The 19,856-nt window shown below is 31.9% G+C and overlaps 1 protein-coding gene across 1 annotated transcript; it reads left to right on the top strand.

The window, feature by feature from the left end:
* The first annotated feature begins 651 nt into the window (after window positions 1–651).
* Window positions 652–19,157, top strand: LOC111708369 (RYamide receptor). Its single transcript, XM_023481711.1, has 18 exons — window positions 652–692; window positions 3,913–4,009; window positions 4,767–4,814; window positions 5,148–5,235; window positions 5,964–6,077; window positions 6,673–6,747; window positions 7,320–7,397; window positions 8,247–8,260; window positions 8,569–8,664; window positions 9,341–9,416; window positions 10,849–10,953; window positions 11,474–11,584; window positions 12,256–12,300; window positions 12,825–12,925; window positions 14,596–14,686; window positions 15,834–15,952; window positions 16,587–16,691; window positions 17,222–19,157. Exons 1-18 carry the CDS (start codon window positions 680–682, stop codon window positions 17,292–17,294), a joined length of 1,449 nt encoding a protein of 482 aa, XP_023337479.1. The 5' UTR covers window positions 652–679; the 3' UTR covers window positions 17,295–19,157.
* Window positions 19,158–19,856: the final 699 nt, after the last annotated feature.

Genomic DNA, 19,856 nt, shown 5'->3' on the forward strand with positions numbered 1-19,856 from the left:
TATCTTTAAACCCAATGTCGTAGACCTTAAATATTTCAAACTATAAACTATGTTAGATCAAATATTCTTAGTTTTAAATATAAAAAGTTTACATCATTAGGTTACAAAGGTTCTAAAATTTGAGCAGCTTGTGGTGAAAACACGATTTCTGTAAAGATAAAATCACTTTTGGAATTTCTTGAAAATGTAGTTTTTTACATTCCGATCGTCTTTTGAAATGAAAATTTGCGAATTTTTCCAAGGAAAACTTCGCAAAGCTTAATCTTTTTCATCTAAAGTCCAGCAATCGAAATAAAGGAGCTGAATCCTTGCCTCAAATTCTAATTTACTTTTCTTATGTCTTTGCAGCCTGATATTTATAATTTTAAATTCTGATAGATCACTAAGTTGTGGTTTTAACAATTTATGGATATTGGAAAACTTAAGATTTGTTGAAAGTATTCTGTTCCTCTGTAGAGCGATGAAACAAGGATTTGTACGAATTATCTGTTTTAACTCTAACAACTTTTTTAAGAAATCCACAATTCTCTAATTTTCTTTGCAACCTAGTGTCGTAGACCTTTGATATTTCAAACCGTGAGTACAATTTGTACACTTTGTACAAAAATTGTAAACAATAATATTTAGACAATAATAAATATAAATATTTTCAGATTAATTCTTATCTAGAGATACAGCCATGAAGGTTGAAGGTTAGTTATTTTTTTTTGTACCATTTTCAGGAACAAAATTAAAACAAATGTATAATATATAATTGACGAAGAGAAATATCTATTTTATTAAAAGAAGTGTCGAACTAATTCTAAGGTTGAAGGTTAGTTCTTTTTTTGTACCATTTTTAGGAATAAAATTAAAACAAATGTATTATATATAATTGACGAAGAGAAATATCTATTTTATTAAAAGAAGTGTCGAACTAATTCTAAGGTTGAAGGTTAGTTCTTTTTTTGTACCATTTTCAGGAACAAAATTAAAACAAATGTATAATATATAATTGACGAAGAGAAATATCTATTTTATTAAAAGAAGTGTCGAACTAACTATAAGTTACACTCAACTGAAAGAGGTAAATACCCGATTCACCCTGGTACCGTTTACTTAGAATATATATCTTAGTAATAATTTTAAATATATACGGACTTTTCCCCATTTTGAAAATACATTTTTTATATCTTTACTTGATTCTGCTGCACAATGCCGCAAATCAATTTGATAAAAATACTCTGAAATGGGAAAACAAAGTAAAGAACTGAGTTTTTGCCACAAACTCAAATTGTCTGATCCATATATCTTTGCAACCTGACAACTTTGCAACCTGACAACTTTGCAACTTTGCAACTTTGATATTTTATAGTTTTGCATATCAAAGGTTGCAAAGATGTAGTGATTAGAAAATCTGAGTTTGTGGCAAAAACTCAAAGTCTTTTGCTTCGAAAAATGTTTATAGGGTACCGGCCGTTGCTACTCAGGCATATACTATACCTTTACTAATGAAAGCTCCCTTTGTTCTGGATTTATGTTTTATATAATGTAGACGTTTTTTGTGTATTTTATAGATCATTAAAGTCTTCATAATTTGTTTTCAACATGCACATAATGAGCAGAATGATAATGGGAAGACACTTTTATATGTTGCTAGTTGAAGTACAATTTAGCCATTAGAAAATAAGGAAACGATTATTCAACAAAAACATTTTAATATCATGGAACATTCCTATTATTTAAAAATTTCTTTTATTAAATAAAGGAACTGAATATTTGCCACAAACACACATTTTCCAATCTCTATATCTTTGCAATCTGAAGATGTAAACCTTTGATATTTTAAACTTTGACTATTTTATCTAACATAACTTATAGTTTGAAATTGAAATATCTAAGGTCTGCGACATTGGGTTACAGATATATAGGGATTTGAAAATCAGAGTTTGTGGAAAAGATTTAATTCCTTTCTTAATTTTATCCATAAAAAGTTATCTAATGAAAAATTTAAGTTGTTTTTCTTTTTCATTAAGGAATAATAGAAAATGTAATTTTCTTTTTCATATTTTTAATTTTGTTCAATGCTGACTCAGGTCTCTTCACATTATTATACAATATATTAAGATGAGAAATTGTATAATTCTGTTATGTTATGACGGTCTTAATTCAATGAGAATTGTTGTATCCATATATATATCCACATTATGTTTTGTATCCACATTATACATCCACATTATGTTTTGTATCCACATATACATCTACCTTATGTTTTGTATCCACATATATACATCCACATTATGTTTTGTATCCACAGTATACATCCACATTATGTTTTATACATCCACATTATGTTTTGTATCCACATACACATCCACATTATGTTTTGTATCCACATACACATCTACATTATGTTTTGTATCCACATATATACATCCACATTATGTTTTTTATCCACATATACATCCACATTATGTTTTGTATCCACATACACATCCACATTATGTTTTGTATCCACATACACATCTACATTATGTTTTGTATCCGCATATACATCTACATTATGTTTTGTATCCACAGTATACATCCACATTATGTTTTGTATCCACATATACATCCAAATTATGTTTTGTATCCACATATACAACTACATTATGTTTTGTATCCACATATACATCCACATTATGTTTTGTATCCACATATACATCCACATTATGTTTTGTATCCACATTATACATCCACATTTTGTTTTGTATCCACATATACATCCACATTATGTTTTGTATTCACATATACATCCACATTATGTTTTGTATTCACATATATACATCCACATTTTGTTTTGTATCCACATATACATCCACATTATGTTTTGTATTCACATATACATCCACATTATGTTTTGTATTCACATATACATCCACATTATGTTTTGTATCCACATATACATCTATATTATGTTTTGTATCCACATATACATCCTCATTATGTTTTGTATCCACATATACATCCTCATTATGTTTTTCATCTTGTTTTGCCTTAGAATAAGGATTCTATCTTTAATTTAATTAGAGCAGAATTGACTTAATCCGATAATTAATCCATGTAGAACTAACGTCTAAAAGACATTGTGATATTAATTTCATTATGATCAGATAGTAATTAGGCTTCTGAGAGAGGGCAACATGATTTTTTTCCTTTTTTTCGGAGAGAGTTGTACTTCAAACAATCCATATTTGAAAGAGAATAACCAACCATTCATGCAAAGTTGTAAAAGGAATTTGGATTTTTCGTATTTTTTTCAGAACAGAATATATTTTTAAACTTTTTTACAGATTACTATTTTACAAAACATATCCTGCAACATAAAACCTTTTGTATTTTACAAAACATATCTTGCGACATAAAACCTTTTTAAAGATTAGTATTTTACAAAACATATACTGCAACATAAAACCTTTTTACAGATTAGTATTTTACAAAACATATCCTGCAACATAAAACCTTTTTACAGATTAGTATTTTACAAAACATATCCTGTAACATAAAACCTTTTTACAGATTAGTATTTTACAAAACATATCCTGCAACACAAAACCTTTTTACAGATTAGTATACAAAACATATACTGCAACACAAAACCTTTTTACAGATTAGTATATACTGCAACACAAAACCTTTTTACAGATTAGTATTTTACAAAACATATTCTGCAACACAAAACCTTTTTACAGATTAGTATACAAAACATATACTGCAACACAAAACCTTTTTACAGATTAGTATTTTACAAAACATATTCTGCAACACAAAACCTTTTTACAGATTAGTATTTTACAAAGCATATCCTGCAACATAAAACCTTTTTATAGATTAGTATTTTACATGTTTAGAGCGTATGTACATAACCTAATTATATATGTACATGTTTAGAGCGTATGTACATGACCCATCCTCAAGCTAACCTCTCGGAGTCCCCACTCTACACTGTCATCGATAACGAAACATTTTGTCTGGACTTCACCCTCAGGTACTTCATTGAATATACTTTGAATTTGTTAATTAAAGGAGGGGTGGCTGCTCTCAGGGTTTTTGAATTGCTCCCACTAGGGTATTTGAGTTGCTCCCGGGATTTTGGAGTCGCTCCCATGGGTTGGAGTAAAATGTGATAATTTATCCAACCTGTTATGAAAAGTCCTTTTGAAAGGGTACTTAAAGCCCAAAAAAAGAAAAAAGGGCGCTGGTACCCCTTTTTACTGTCTTTGTTCATATATTAGCAGGGAAAAATATCGCAAATATCAGTGCAAGTAGCCAGTGGCGATCATACAGTATTCTCAACATATTTAGTTATCTTATTTTAAATTTTTTTTGCAGAAAAAATCCAATTTTTCGCCTAGGAAAATTTTTAATTGATTGTCGCCATTCAAAAATGCATTTCTACTCAACAGTCACACGCTAAAAGTTGTTCTATGTCAAATCTAGAGCCTTTATATGGCCCGAACTTTACCAAAAACCATTAAATTATTGAGATATCTAAGGAAAACTGTGTTTTTTCTTATTTGATTTGTGATTTGCTTGATATCAAACAGTACCTTTTGAACATTTGCCTTTACAAAAATAAAATTGTTTAATTTTTCCAAAATGGCTGCTCAGACAACGTTTTTCAGGGTACTGTTGTAAATCGTGCATGCAAATCTATCTAACTTGACGATCACTTGCAATTACGTGCATAGTCCCTTGAAGATTCTAAAAAAGCTGGATTTTTGTAAAAAAAAATATTAATTTAGGGCGTATATTCACTGTTTCTTCCCTGTCCTTGGCGACCTACCTAACAGGTATAGAATACGATAATGCAAATCGTGAGACCAATACAGACTAATTTAAAAAGTTAAAAAAGTTTAAGACTGGATGGATTTAAAGTATTTGATTTTTGAAAAGCACATTTAAAGAATTGTTGTCTTTTAAATAATTTGTGTTCTATTGCACTAAAACTTTTCCGAAAAAGAGATCCTGAGATAGATACTTTATTGTTAAAAAAATACTGGTTTTCCGACAACTGAGAGATCTATAACAATGTGTTATAATGGGGAAAAGTTTACACAATTAATAAAGAAAAGAAATAAGAAAAACATAATTTTTTGTTAACTAAATTTATTATTTCTTTTTAGAACTTGGGATAATGGATACGAGTATTGTCTCAACTCTGATCTTGAAGCTTTTGTCATCTGCGATCCTATCAAACCTCCAGTTTATAAGGTACAATTCTGTTATTTTATAAACTTGGCTCCATTATCTATAAGGTACAATTCTATTATCTTATAAACGTGGCTCCATTATCTATGAGGTACAATTCTATTATCTTATCACCTTGGCTCCATTATCAATAAGGTACAATTCTATTATCTTCTATCCTTGGCTCCACTATCTATGAGGTACAATTCTATTATCTTCCATCCTTGGCTCCACTATCTATGAGGTATAATTCTATTATCTTACATCCTTGGCTCCATTATCTATTATCCTAGGTTCCATTATCTATTATCCTAGGCTAAATTATCCATTATCTTAGGCTCCATTATCTATTATTCTAGTTTATATTATATATTCTCCTGGTTCCATTATCTATTATTCTAGGATTCATTATCTATTATCCTGGGATCCATTATCTATTATCCTAGATTCCATTATCTATTATCCTAGGTTCAATTATCCATTATCCCAGGCTCCATTATCTATTATCCTAGGTTCTATTATCTATTCTCATAGGTTCCACTATCTATTATCCTAGTTCTCGTTATCTATTATCCTAGTTTCCGTTATCTATTATCCTAGTTTTCATTATCTATTATCCTAAGTTATATTTTCTATTCTCCTAGGTTTCCTTATATATTATCCTGGTTCTATTATTACTATCCTAGGTTCCATTATCTATTAACCTAAGTTCTATTGTCTATTCTCCTAGGTTCCATTATATATTATCCTAGGTTCCATTATCTATCATCCTGGTTCTGTCTCTATGCTACGGCGCGATTTCTCTTCTCTCAATCCTCGGGAATACCTTCATTATCTACGTGATCGTCATATCAAGGAGAATGCAGGTATCATCATCATTATTGTAATAATTTAACAATTTTGGGTCATTGTAAATCGTGTAATGAAACTTAAAGGGCTTTGACTGAACTTCGTCAAAAAGCATTTGTGGCTTCTTTGAAGCCCTTTAATATGCCTGAACCTAAAATTCTTTAATCCTTTAAAGAAAATCTCTTATCCTGAAAATCAAAGGAATTGGATCACATAATTTAATCGAAGAAAGAAACCATTATACATCTAGACATCTTTTACACAATACAAAATTGAAATCTCTGTTTGCCTGTCTGTCTGTTTGCTTGTCCGATCTTAACCCGGGAAACTTTTGACCGATTTGTCTCAAACTTTGAACTCGTGAGACCCACGGGAATATTTTTAGCTTGGTTTTGAGGATCTAAGTTGAGTAGCTCGACTTTAATCGCGAAACTCTTTTATCCTCGTAAAATCGTTTCCGTGCTGGTAACTTTTAGTAACCTTGGCAGCGCTGGGTTCCCAAGCTAGTTCACTTGTAAAACGCGACTTTTCACTTTGGCACTAACGCTTTTTAATGTCAGGTTCACCAATAAATTCATAAACAACCCCTTTACATCAAAATACCTGTTGCAGACGGTGACAAACATGTACATTGCTAACCTTGCTTTTGCTGACGTTATCCTTGCAGTTTTCTGTATTCCATTCCAGGTAGATTACTGGTCACTAGTCAGTACTTTATTTTTCTTCCTCAGTATGACAAAATCATTTAAAGTTGGTGAAACTCAGAACAGCAGGAGGGGAAATAAGCTCGGTTTTTGAACTCAAATTTTCTAATCTCTATTCCCTATATTTTTGTAACCGGCCAATCTTGGTTAAAACCTTTTATTTTTCAAACTTATATTATCTGATTGCAAAGATTAAAAAATTTGAGTTTTTGTTAAAAACTCATTTCCTTTGAAAGCCAACTTTTTTAGCCTTTCGAATAGGCAGTATTACATCATAAAACTTGTTTTGAATTTCATTCAGTTTTGATTGCACCAGATCTCATTTTTTATAAAGTCGGAAATTCACGAAAAATCGAATGTAAGCATAAAATTAGCAAATTTGATTTTTATATCGATTTTAACACATTAATTGATTTTCATGCTTTGTTCTGTACATAGTTATATTGCGTATAATTATATTAAATATTATGTACAGAAACATAAAAAAAGATTTAAACTATGGCACATTCGATCCTCATGCCTTCATTTTTCTTAATTTGTAAGATTCTGTTGTAGTTCCGAGCAGCGTTGGTCCAAAGATGGGATCTACCGGAGTTCATGTGCAAATTCTGCCCCCTAGTTCAGATCGTATCGGTAAGTTAAAACCCTAAAAAGCGATTTCTGATCAGTATTTTAATGATTATAATTTTTAAAAACTGATTATTTTATCATTTTGTGGTTTCTTGGCCAACGTCCAACACTTTTAACATGTTTTTAATCCTGTCTTTAATTGGTTAAAGTTTTAAGATTCAGCCATGGCTTATAATAAGTTTCAACAATTTTTAAGACAAGGTCGACTTTGGAATGCCGAAATGCTTTGGATTTTGATTTTACGGCTCAAACTTTAAATACTATATAGCAAAAGCACTTGTTGTTAGCTTTGGTTTTTAAGAAGTAATTGGCAAAATTCTCATCGATTTATGCATGAGATTTTGCAACCTTTAAATCACAGTGCGACTACTGAGAGGCGTCGAAATATAACACAGAAATTAAATAGGTTTGGAATTTTCATTATCTCTTGAATTTAAAAGTTTTCAAATTCAAAATTCCCGTTCTAAATTGAAAGAGTCATCAACTTCTTCAATTCAATTTTGCATGCATCTATCTGAAGTTGGAACTTTCTTCTTTTCTAGCAAACTGAATCAATCTTTTCAAGCTTATAGAAAAATAAAACATTTTTCTTTTATTTTTTAAACCTTCTGTTTTTGCACACAATATTTTTAAACCATGGCGCACTTTTTTGCCGAGTCATAGCGTTTAAAAAATATTAACTTAAAGAGAAATCATTTCTTGCAGTAACTTTATTTTTCTTATAAAATATGCTAAACTATTCATTTTTAAAGTAAAGTTTGAAACTGCAAACTTTTTTCATCAAATATATTTTTTTTAAAGGGATAGTTTAGTCTTTTGAAAATACATATAAGAATTGAATTTGGTTTATAGAGGAACACACACATGTTAATCATCAAAGACGACATCCATATCAAACACTATTCCCGGGTTTTCCAGGGCGTTTTGTTTTGATATGAAATTCTGATCTTTCTAACTTCTACAAGACACCTTAAAGCTGGAAAATAGGCTAATTCTCAAAATTTACGAATAATGTGTATAAAATAATAGGCCAAAAATCCCCTATATACATTCGAACATTTCAGGAAAATAAGAAAATGTCGTCTTCATTATCAAAAATCCAGGAATTAATGTTTTCCAAAGTAACTCTCAGATCATAAAAAAAAAGTTATGAAATATCAACTATATCCTCTAGCTATATATATACCTGGACCCTGGTTGCTATCTGCTTGGATAGACATAAAGCCATCATCTATCCTCTAGCTACTAAACAAACAAAGTCAAATGCAAGGTTGGTTAGATTTATATATAATCAATAAATTAAATTTATCTTTATAGTATTAGGTTCTTAATAGCAATACCTATCTTAATAAACAATAGGAAATGTTCTAGATTTATTTGAAGAATATGTAATATTTATATGTATAAATATTTTCCTTTTGTTTGTCTGCGTGTTTGTATTTAAAAGTGAAAATGGCTAAACCAATAAGGCCCAATTGTGTAAAGTAACTCTCATGACGTTTGGACAGGTCTATGGTCGCTTGCAACTGAAATTAAGGAATGTTGCATATTAATATTTTTTGTTTGTTATATGCAAACGCTAAGATATTACCCAAAGATGGAGGCGAAGCGCCCCTTTAACACAGTATTAATGAAAATAATAATAATAGTCATTCATGAATGATCATGCTAGTCATGGTAAGGATAATAAAGGATAAAGATAACAATGAAAATTATATGATCACTTTAGAATCATGAAAATGATAATTATAATAATAGCGATAATTAATATTAATAATAAAAAAATGAGTCCTTGGAATAAGTGTTTAAAATTCAGAATAAATATGTGTAAGTGTAAGTAAAGATATCACTAATATTCTACAAATAACTTTACCAAAATTTTCGTTATCTCAAAATAATTCTCCAATAAACACTTATTCCAAGGACTCATTTTTTTGTAATTCTAGGCTCGTCATACTTGGTATCTGGCTGATGGCTATTCTGACAGCTCTTCCTGTTGGGCCTGCTTACTCATTTGAGGAGGTCAGGTTCATGGAGGGGTCAGGTTCATGGAGGGTTTAGGTTGATGGAGGGGTCAGGTTCATGGAGAGGTCATGTTCATGGAGGGTTTAGGTTCATGAAGGAGTCCAGTTCATGGAGGGGTCAAGTTCATGGAGGGGTCAGGTTCATGGAGGGGTCAGGTTCATGGAGGGGTCAGGTTCATGGAGGGGTCAGGTTCAAGGAGGGGTCAGGTTCATGAAGGGGTCAGGTTCATGGAGGGGTCAGGTTCATGGAGGGGTCAGGTTCATGGAGGGGTCAGACTTATGGAGTGGTCAGATTTAAGGAGGGATCAGATTCATAGAAGGAAGGTTCAACTAGCTGGATAGGAGGGGTCATGTTTGTAGGAGGAATTAGATATTCTACTAATTACACCACTTATTAATTTTTCATTGTTGAATTCATATCAGTTCTTGTATTAGAATAAGAACTCTTACTTCATTTTTATTTAACAAAAGTCATTTCAAAAATATTTTCAACTTTTTGAAAAGTCAAAAAATTTCATCTAATCTTTATAACTATATAATAATTATTAAAAATTGATAAAATTAAAATTTTTCATGCATTCTTAAAATAATAAGCAGTAACAATCAAAATAAATCAAATAAAGTCTTACAGAGAAATTTGATTTCTAAAATCTGAAAACCCTCATCAATTGATTTCATCTTCTGATTTCTAAAATCTGAAAACCCTCATCAATTGATTTCATCTTCTGATTTCTAAAATCTGAAAACCCTCATCAATTGATTTCATCTTCTGATTTCATCTTCTGATTTCATTAATTGATTTCATCTTCTGATTTGCTGAAGAGATGTTTTATAAGATTTCTTTTTTTAGAGGAATAAAAGATTTTGAATGACCTCGGAAAATTTTGTATGAGTTTTAGTTTCAATTTTTATTTGGAGAACAAAATTGCACTTCTATAGATTCTAACAGGCATAAATTATAATCTATAAAAAATACCCCCCCTCCCCTCTTTTACCTCTTATTTGCGTCTTTATTTAAAGGGACTGACAGTATTACTTCAAGTGTCCTTCCATGCAAAGATGACAAAGCCCGATTTGCAACGGTACCCTTGAAATATTAATCTAATCAAAATGTGGAAAAAAAACGTCGTTTTTCTTACTCAAAAGTTCCTTCTCCGGTGCTTCTTTTGAACTAGGAATGCGCGAGTCCCTTTAATAGAGAAACCGCAAATGAAAGGAAACAGTTTAATTGGAAACAAAACTATTGATATCGTATCCATTCAATTGATTTGAAGAAGCTTTAAGGTTACCGTTGTCCATCGGGCATTGCCATCTTTGCATGTAGGATCCCTTTAAATTACGCTTACAGTCCCTTTAATATTGCTTATTACGCTTACAGTCTCTTTAATGTTGCTTATTACGCTTACAGTCCCTGTAATGTTGATTTGTAGGTTCTTGATCTTGAGAACGGTGGAATGAAGCCGTTCTGTGCTGTCCGTGGAAGCAGTATTGAAATAAACAAGTTCGGGAAAAATCTCACATTTTCCCTTTTCCAGGTATTTTTCTTGTCTATTTCTCAATAAACATTTATTTTCTTTAGTAAAGCAGGGAAATTGAATTTATTGCAATAAAGTTGCGAACCAAGGATCATCTGGCAGCGACCAATCTGTGTTACTCGTGAATGCCGCAATGAATTATAAGACAGAGAGAGACAGCCAGTTCTAGCAGCGGCTCTCGGCCCCTAGCCTGTCCTGGCCGCAGCGCGCGGTCCAGAAAGTGTCTAAACCTAACCTAACCCTAAAATATATACTTTAATCTCTTCTTATAATTTATTGCGGCATTCGCGAGTAACAGAGTTTGGCCGCTACCAATAAATCTTTTGTGAACATTTTAAAAAGAAACTGTCACCAAATTCGGCTTAATTAAGTTCTTTAAATTCGGCCTCTGATCACGTTGTACGACTACATGGTCGTCTTTACAACTTTAAACCACGTGGAATCGACATCCAGTCATTAATGATGTTTGTACCCTGGTGTACTGTGTACTGTACTATCCTGTTAACGTGTTTGTACCCAGGTGTACTGTACTTTCCTGGTGGTGATTGAGTACCTAATACCTTTGGGAATCTTAACAGCTGCGTACATTAATGTAGGACAGAAACTCTGGGGCGCTAAAACACCCGGACAGGTCAATTTGTCACTTATTTATTTTGGGTAATTGTTATGTTAAACGTGCCGTGGATCAAAATATGAATTTTGTTAAAAAAGTTGAAAATATATACCACTAATCTTAAAAATAATAGTTATGGCGAATTTTCATATCCTTTGAAAACCAAGAAAAACTATTTTTTACAGATTTTTTTTCACTACTTACATTTTTCCCTTTCCTTCCTTTTGTCACAAATAAGGTAACCCCTCCCTGAAGAGATGAAAAGAAAGTAGTGAAGTAAATATATTTTTTCTGCCAAGAAATGACGAATATTTTTGAAACTTAAAACAGATATCGAACTAAAGGTTCAACATTTAAAAGCATTTTTGTAGATTAATTAGAATAAGTCTGAAAACCGTGATCAGTCAAAGGTTTTCAAGGGAAGCGTTGTGAATTAGACATTACCATCTTTGCATGGAGAGTCACTTGAAATTACACCTACAGTCCCTTTAAGAGGGAAACCAGAGAACATATTTGAGATTCCGCACACTTCTTTAGGAAACATGATGACAATCTAATTTACTAACAATGATCTCAGAAACTAGAAGGAAATCTCATTGTCACCATACAATATAAACGTGATGCTACTTGATCACATTCACAAGTAAAAACATTTGAAATGTCATGGTTTAAAAAACTATTTTTACTAGGCTCATGTGGTGAGGGACGATAGGATTCTTAAAAACAAGAAGAAGGTAAAAAGATTATATAAATACATGAATATTCAAGAATTAAAAAAGTTTAAAAGAAACTTCACCTTTTCTACCTTTAAACAGCAATGATGTAAGATTTTTCATTTGTTCCATTCTATTTTTTCTAAATTCTAAACATTACTGAGATCATTGTTTAAATTTGAATTTCATTTTCACAACAAGAACTTTTAAAATCTATTCTTCAATACCTTTCCTCTATCTACTACTTTTCCTTTTCCTCCTTTTCCTTTAGTTCTAAATTGTTTTTGTTTTATTTTGTATTATTTAAATTGAACTTGTATGTATCGCTGAAGAAGGGCCTCTCATTCAAAACAACCAACAATGGTTAAAGAGATCCTGTCTAAATTAAAATGTAAAAATTGTGCAATTTAAATTGTTTTTAATTAAATATTTAGTCAAATATCTATCTATCTATCTATCTATCTAAGAATTTCTTTTTTTGAGTAAAAATAATTCAAATCGTTAGGGCCAATGAACTATTTTTCCTAAAAACCTATTTGTTTAAGGTGATCAAGATGTTGATTACGGTAGTTGTGGTATTTGCTGTCTGCTGGCTCCCATACCAATCATATTTCCTCATCAACATTATTCATCCTCCTGTCAACCAGTAAGTATTTAGGCCACTACAAACAAGGGCTTACAGCGAAAGAAAAGTTTCGCAAAATTTGGTCGGTATTTTGCAAATTTTTTTTATGAATATTTGAATTTTGCAAAAGGAAAAAAAACGATGCGGAATTTTATGAACAAATAAAAATATGCTAAAAATTCGGGAAACATTGAGAAAATTTTCACAAATTACGCGAAAAAATGCGAAATTTTCGGAAAACAAAAAATGAAAAATGAGAAAGAAATACAAAAAATTGCAAAATTTGTGCGAAACAATTTTCCCTACTGCAAACTAAACATTTAAGGTAAAATTCATGAGACGACTTTACAAGTACGACCTTTGCTCTATTTTTGATTGCACGCCCAAGTATGAGAAATGTAACTGTATCCGGTTAAATATTAGAAATTCAAGACATTTTTGCTCTTTTCAAGAGGTCTTAAATCAGATGAGTTATAATTGAAAACATATAACATATATATATACATGCGGCTACTATGCAGAACCCATAAACATCATGTTGCTTTTCGACATTCTTCATTTTGAAAAAAAAACACACCCATCAAATTCTGCAATTGGTATAAAAGAGCCCAAGCGCTGCGGCTAGGTTAGACATGACAAGTATAGAGCACAGAGAAATGAACATATAAAGTAAATGCAGCGTCGCGCGAGTGCATGATATAGAGTATATACCTGTTGAGCATGTGGCCATAGGGATTGTGACATAGCATCATTCAATCAATAATTAGAAGTAGATTAGGCGAATCACTCAGATTCCAGGGGAGAGAAAGTTCCTAATTACCTCTTTTTCTTACTTTCAATTAATACCAAGAGAGAACTTATTTATAAAACTTTTTATCTCTTCAAAAAAGCTAATTGCGGCTTATGTAGTGATCAGAAAATCTTTCTAAAGTCCTTGAAAAGTTTTGGATCAACGAATACTTAATCACCAGTTTATGCAATTAGTTTTTGGTGATACCCATCCCGGGCCCATGTACCAACCAACGAGGTTATAGTATATAGAGTGATGATGTATGCTAGTCCTTTACTAATTGTACAGGCCATGTACTTCACTTCCAAAGGTCAATTTGTATATTACAGTACCCGGGGGTGATTTCTGAAAATAATCAAATGGAGATTTGTTTTCCATGTAACTATTCAAATCCACTACTCCTTTATGGTATGCAGGATTACATTTTCACCGGAAGATGTACTATTACAATCTTTCACAGAGCAATATTTCCTCGTTAATAAACGGTTCTGAGAAAACTGAGTAAAATTTAAGATACAAAACCTCCCCATACACTTGTACTCCGAGAGCGTACTGCATATTTGAGGTTTGTACTGTATTGGATACCTTTAATCTTGATTTCTAAATCTCTTTATCCACTGTCGACTTCACACTTCTGATTTTATGCTTAATCCTTTCTTTTGGATTTTCCTGCTGGATTCCAACCAATGAGAGTTCTCTCAATGATTACGCGCGCAAAATTTCAAAATTTCTAGGCTTCTGATTGGCTGTTCGAGGTCTGAAAATCAACAACTTTACGCACTTTTAAGAATACAAACTAAAGATTAAATTAATCTTGAGATTAATAAAAGAAGAGATCAATCTTTGATCTCGATATCCACAATTCTAAAGTTTTCAGCTCTGATTGCATTTTCTTGTTTAGATGGAAGTACATCAACATTCTGTTCTTCTGCTTCCACTGGCTGGCCATGAGCAACTCCTGCTACAATCCCTTCATCTACGGGATATTCAGCGTAAGTTTGATAAGGCTATTTAAAGTGACTGTAATTGTAATTTAAAGTAACCCTCCATGCAAAGATGACATTGCCAGATTTACAACTGTAACCTTGAAACCTTAATCTGATCAATTGTGGAAGATTCCGTCGAAAAGCTTTAATTTCTCTGAGTTTTCTGTTGTTTACAAGAAATGCGCAACGTAAGTCACTTTCGCAGAGAAACCGCAAATGAAAATGAACAGTTTATAGAAACCATAACATTGATATCTAACTCACACTTTATTAAAAAATGCTTTTAAGGGTACTGTTGTAAATCGGGCATTGCCATCTGAGCATGAAAGGTTACTTTAAACTACACTTATACAGTCATATTCTAGACCGGACCCCTAATATCATGCATATTTATATTATATTATATTATTTAATCATATTTGCTAAAAATTTTAGTAAAAGTTTATGTTCATTAAAGCGGTTAATTGATCTATATGGGTTTCTGCATTATGCGTTAATCTACACTTTGTGCTTTAATTTAAAAACTGCAACTTTGAAATATACAGGGTTACCCACAAAGGATGAGACGTCTGTACAAAATCAATACTCTCTGTTTCCTTTTATTCAAGAGTCCTTGCAAATATAAACTTCTTTTTTTCTTCAACAAATCATTAATAAGCCTGTAAAAGACTATATTCAAGGCAAAAAAACTAAATTAAAACTTGGGATCGTCAAGTTTTTTAAAGTTTTAGGTCGTCTTTACAGTCTCATCCTTTGCATGGGTAACCCTGAATATTCTAAGCGTTGTTTGTTTGTATAACAAATATACAACCTGTAAACTTGCAATCTAGACCTAACCAATAACATTAAAATGAAACCTAACCTCTAGTTTAGTCAAACTTAATAAAAGCAAATCTGGTTGAAAATATGTGGAGAATTCCACAGTTAAAATATTTATTATTTATCTGGTCAAATAAAAATGTTTTAGACGGATTAAATTATGATGAAATAGCGGAAATTATTGACGATATATGTAAAAACCAACTTATGTTTTTATTGTTTTCGATTATGTATTAATTCTTTATTTATTAATTATATATCTCAATCCTCACTGGTTTTAAAATGTACCGTTATAATTATGTACGAAGAGCTAGAGTAATTAATATTTGTACAGGAGAAGTTTAAGCGTGAATATCGTCTTCGTTTATCTTGTCTCAACTGCTTTACGAAGAACAACAACGCTAGCCCTGGAGGATCAGACTTTGACGTTCCAACCGCTAATATCATTCCAAGGTGGGTTAAACGAGGGTAGGATGGCTTCACTAAAGATTTAATCGAGAATAGGGTGGCTTCTCTTAGGGTTTAACCAAGGTTGGGGATGGCTGCTCTCGGGGTTCACCGAAGTTGAGGTGGATCTTTTCCGGGTTAATTGAGGTTGGGATACTAAAGTAGGTTTGGGTGGCTGCTTTTGGGGTGGCTGCTCTCGGGTTTAATTGAGGTTGGGGTGGCTGCGTTCGGGGTTAAATTAAGCTGGGGTGGCTGCTCTCAGGGTAAAAAAGGTTGGGGTTGTTTCTCTCGGGATAGAATGAGGGTTGTGCGGCTTGTTTAAATGTGGAAGGATGAGGGTGGAGTGTCTGCTCCCTGGGTTTTAGAGGATTTTTTTTTCGTTAAACTGAAGATGATTATTCTGATATTTTTAAAAATACATTTTCGATGAGATATCTTAAAGCCAAAGCTTTAATGAAAAAAGCTGCTATGTAATTATTATTTTTAGCATCAGCATCAAGAAAGTTCATTCATGTTTAAGTAGCTATTCGCCAGTTTGGAACATTTAATTGACAAATGGGGACCACATCGATAAGTAGATAAAGTGTGACTGATCATTTGAATTTAAGTTGAAAAGTTGTTAATTATCGTCTTTGTTTAGAGCCCCAGCCACCAGGTACTCTATCCGATCCTCTGTAATTCCTCCTCACAGCGCTACCATGCTCAGCCTAAAACACACTGATGGCCGGTCAACACAGTTTAACAGGTTTATTTCACTTTTTCCAGAATTAATGCGAATATTTTCACCCTGAAACATTTTGAATTTCAGATCTCCACTAAACCAATATTGTAAACTGAAAACAGGGGCATATTCAGGGGTTTGGGCTATAGGGGCTAAACCCCCCCTGGACCTGTGTAATCTATTGTTTTTAGGGGGTTTTCAGGCCCCAACGGGTGCTGAGCCCCCTCTCGAAAGAAAAAAATGTAAGCCCCCTCCTGGACAAATTCCTGAATACACCCCTGACTTAAAAACTAAACATTTTCGGAATCCAGTATTTGTAAACTGTGAAACTTCTTAGAAATTATATTTAAAAGCTAATAATTTGCTAGTAATAATTTTAACATAGTTTTGTGGTTTGGTAATTAATCAAAGGGATCTATTTTTCTTGGAAAAGAAGGGGACAGAGTTTTTTTTTAACAATCATAATAATTGCCTCTAAAAGTGGGAAAATGTTACGTCCCAAAAACATTGACATTTTCAAGATTATTTTTGAAAATTCCGAATTGATTGTTTAGATCCCCACTTCTCCAAAACCAGAAACGCCACTCACTCCACGAGTCAAGAATCTGCCAAGTCACAAAGCTATAAACAGAATCAGCTGATTTATACCTGTAAAGAAGATCAGCTGATTATGAAGGTGGTCAGCTGACCAAATGCGAGAATGACGGAACAAAAAATTAGAAAGAAACTATTTAATAATGTGAAAATAGAATTAACTCTGTTTGAGAACTTAACAAAAAGAAAATAGAAAAGATGCATATGTGAAAGACGTACATGTTAAACATTCACAAAGCATCTTTGTTCTTTAAAAGTGATCAAAGGCCTAAGAAAACAACTGAAAAATATTACAGGGCCATTTTCTTATAAAAAGTTCAAATTATGAAAAGTATATTAATTCAGAAATCAAGAGACGAAAAAAAATTAAGAAACTCAAATTAGGGCGGAATTGCGCAGAATTGTGCGGAATTGTGCGGAATTGCGCTGAATTGCGCGGAATTGCGCGGAGTATACAGGGCTCGTAAGTGTGCGCAAGTAAAATTCACTTGCGTTGGAAACCTTACGCAAAAGTCAGAAAAGGTTGTTATGAAGTTTCTCTCTAAGTTTGTTAAATAAATGTCATATTCCGCAAATGCTGCATTTTGTCAAACATTATTATAGTTACAATTATCTAATTATTACAATTGAGGGTCATGACATTAATAAGAAATGCCAAGACCGATTTGATTTTTAAACATTTGGTCCTAGTCTACAGACCAAATAAAAATAACATTATCTTAATTTCATATAAACGTAATTGTAAAAGGTTAAAAATGCCATATTGTTTTTAGAGTTAATATTAAAAAGTATTTCGATAACAAAAAATTTTGACTAAAGTAAATTAATGTTTTATGTCAAATGTATGTGACGAATGTGTCTATATAAACATTGTGTTAAAGTGGATTTTGTCATAACTATTGTGTAAAAAGAAAACAGCAACGCAGTTTGTCTCTTTATATAGAATTTATCAAGATATTTTTATGATTCGGAGCTGGGAACTTTTGATTCGGAGCTGGGAACTTTTGTTTCGGAGCTGGGAACTTTTGTGTTGGATACTGACAATCCTCATCACTTGATCTCGATATCCACTTTGGGCACTTGTAATTTGAGGATCTATAAAAATTATACCTTTCCATATCTTCTTAGTTATTCCTCCCATGATACAATTTCCTTCAATCATTGACTGGGTCAGTAGGTACGATAACTATGCGGGATATAGAATAAAGATTAAATTAATCTGCAGATTAACAAAAGATCAAGATCAAGCATTGTTATCGATATCCACAATACGAGAGTTCCCTGCTCAGGTTCCATTAAAAACTTTAAATATTTTTCTTTCTTTTAATAAACTCCAAATTTTGAATAGAATACAATAATTTAATTACTTTAGATACTTAAAAATATAATTGTAACTTTATTTAAAAAAGAAGTACTTCTAAAAAAGAAACTTCTTCATCTTAAGGTTAAGTATATTCTTGAAGTACAAATACTGTATATTCTATTATTGGTCTAAAAGTGGTAAAACCATGAAAGGAGCATTCATTTTTAATTAATGTTTTAGAAATATGTCAAAGACAGATAAATTAGTAGAAACGTGAGTGTGACCAAATGTAATTTTATAAATCAAGTAGAAATATTGTATAAGAAACCCTGGAACTATATATACATATGGAATAAAGAAAATCTAGTATTCTATCCCAAACAAAATAAACTTTCATGAACATGTTCTCTTAATTTATTGTAAGGTTTGACACATCTGAAAAGTGATGAAATGTTTTGTTATCATGTAGTCTTATGTATTAAGTGTATACAACCTTTTAAATAAACATATTTAGAAGCGAGGAGCCATTGTACCTGTGTCCTGTATGTTGAATTGTGAAATATTTAAAAACTGTTAAATGTGCTAAATGTTTATGCGAAAATAAATATTAACTGTTGCATTTGATTTTAAATTATTTTCATTTTAATTGTTTTCTCATTTAATGTATATAAACCAGGGGCACAGGGGCGTACGAGAGCATTTGTGTAGAGGGGGCACATTTTGCGCCCCCCTTTGGCAATATTGGGCCCTTCCTTAAAAACCCCCTTTTTGAAAAAAAAATATTGATACCTTTTTTAACTATGTAAACTATTCGATCATTATACACACTTACATATTACAAGCGTTATAAAATATTTATGTAATTTTCTTAAGAGAGGGGGGAGGGGCACAATATTACCAAGGGGGGGGGGCACAAAATCAGGCAATCCCTCTTAATACTTTGGTGTATGCTTCAAGGGATGAAAAATATGGATGGAAATGTTTCTAAAAAATTATCTATCTTTTCATAGGATTGATACATATTGTATCATAAACTATAATATCAAATATATATTGACACTGAAGGCAGTATTGATTGAAGCTTTTTTTATGAAACATTTTTAGTTAAGGGAAAAAGTGAGATTTTAAAGTAATTTTTTATACGATGTAATTATACTTAAATGTAATACGTAATTGCGTAATTTCTTAAAAACGGGAAAAATGGATTTTTAATGCAATACTTGATCAGACAAAGCTATGAAGGGCTTATGATTGCCCCCCCCCTCAGGGAGGGCACGCGTAGGGCACACCCC

Source organism: Eurytemora carolleeae, unplaced genomic scaffold (assembly GCF_000591075.1).
Source record: "Eurytemora carolleeae unplaced genomic scaffold, Eaff_2.0 scaffold20, whole genome shotgun sequence".
Lineage (NCBI taxonomy): Eukaryota > Metazoa > Arthropoda > Copepoda > Calanoida > Temoridae > Eurytemora > Eurytemora carolleeae.

What these genes read in the sequence shown, in the direction of transcription:
- LOC111708369 (XM_023481711.1), top strand. An exon ending in CAAACAAAGTCAAATGCAAG is followed by an intron (nt 8,665 to 9,340) that starts GTTGGTTAGATT and finishes TTGTAATTCTAG; the next exon opens with GCTCGTCATACTTGGTATCT. An exon ending in TCACATTTTCCCTTTTCCAG is followed by an intron (nt 10,954 to 11,473) that starts GTATTTTTCTTG and finishes GTTTGTACCCAG; the next exon opens with GTGTACTGTACTTTCCTGGT.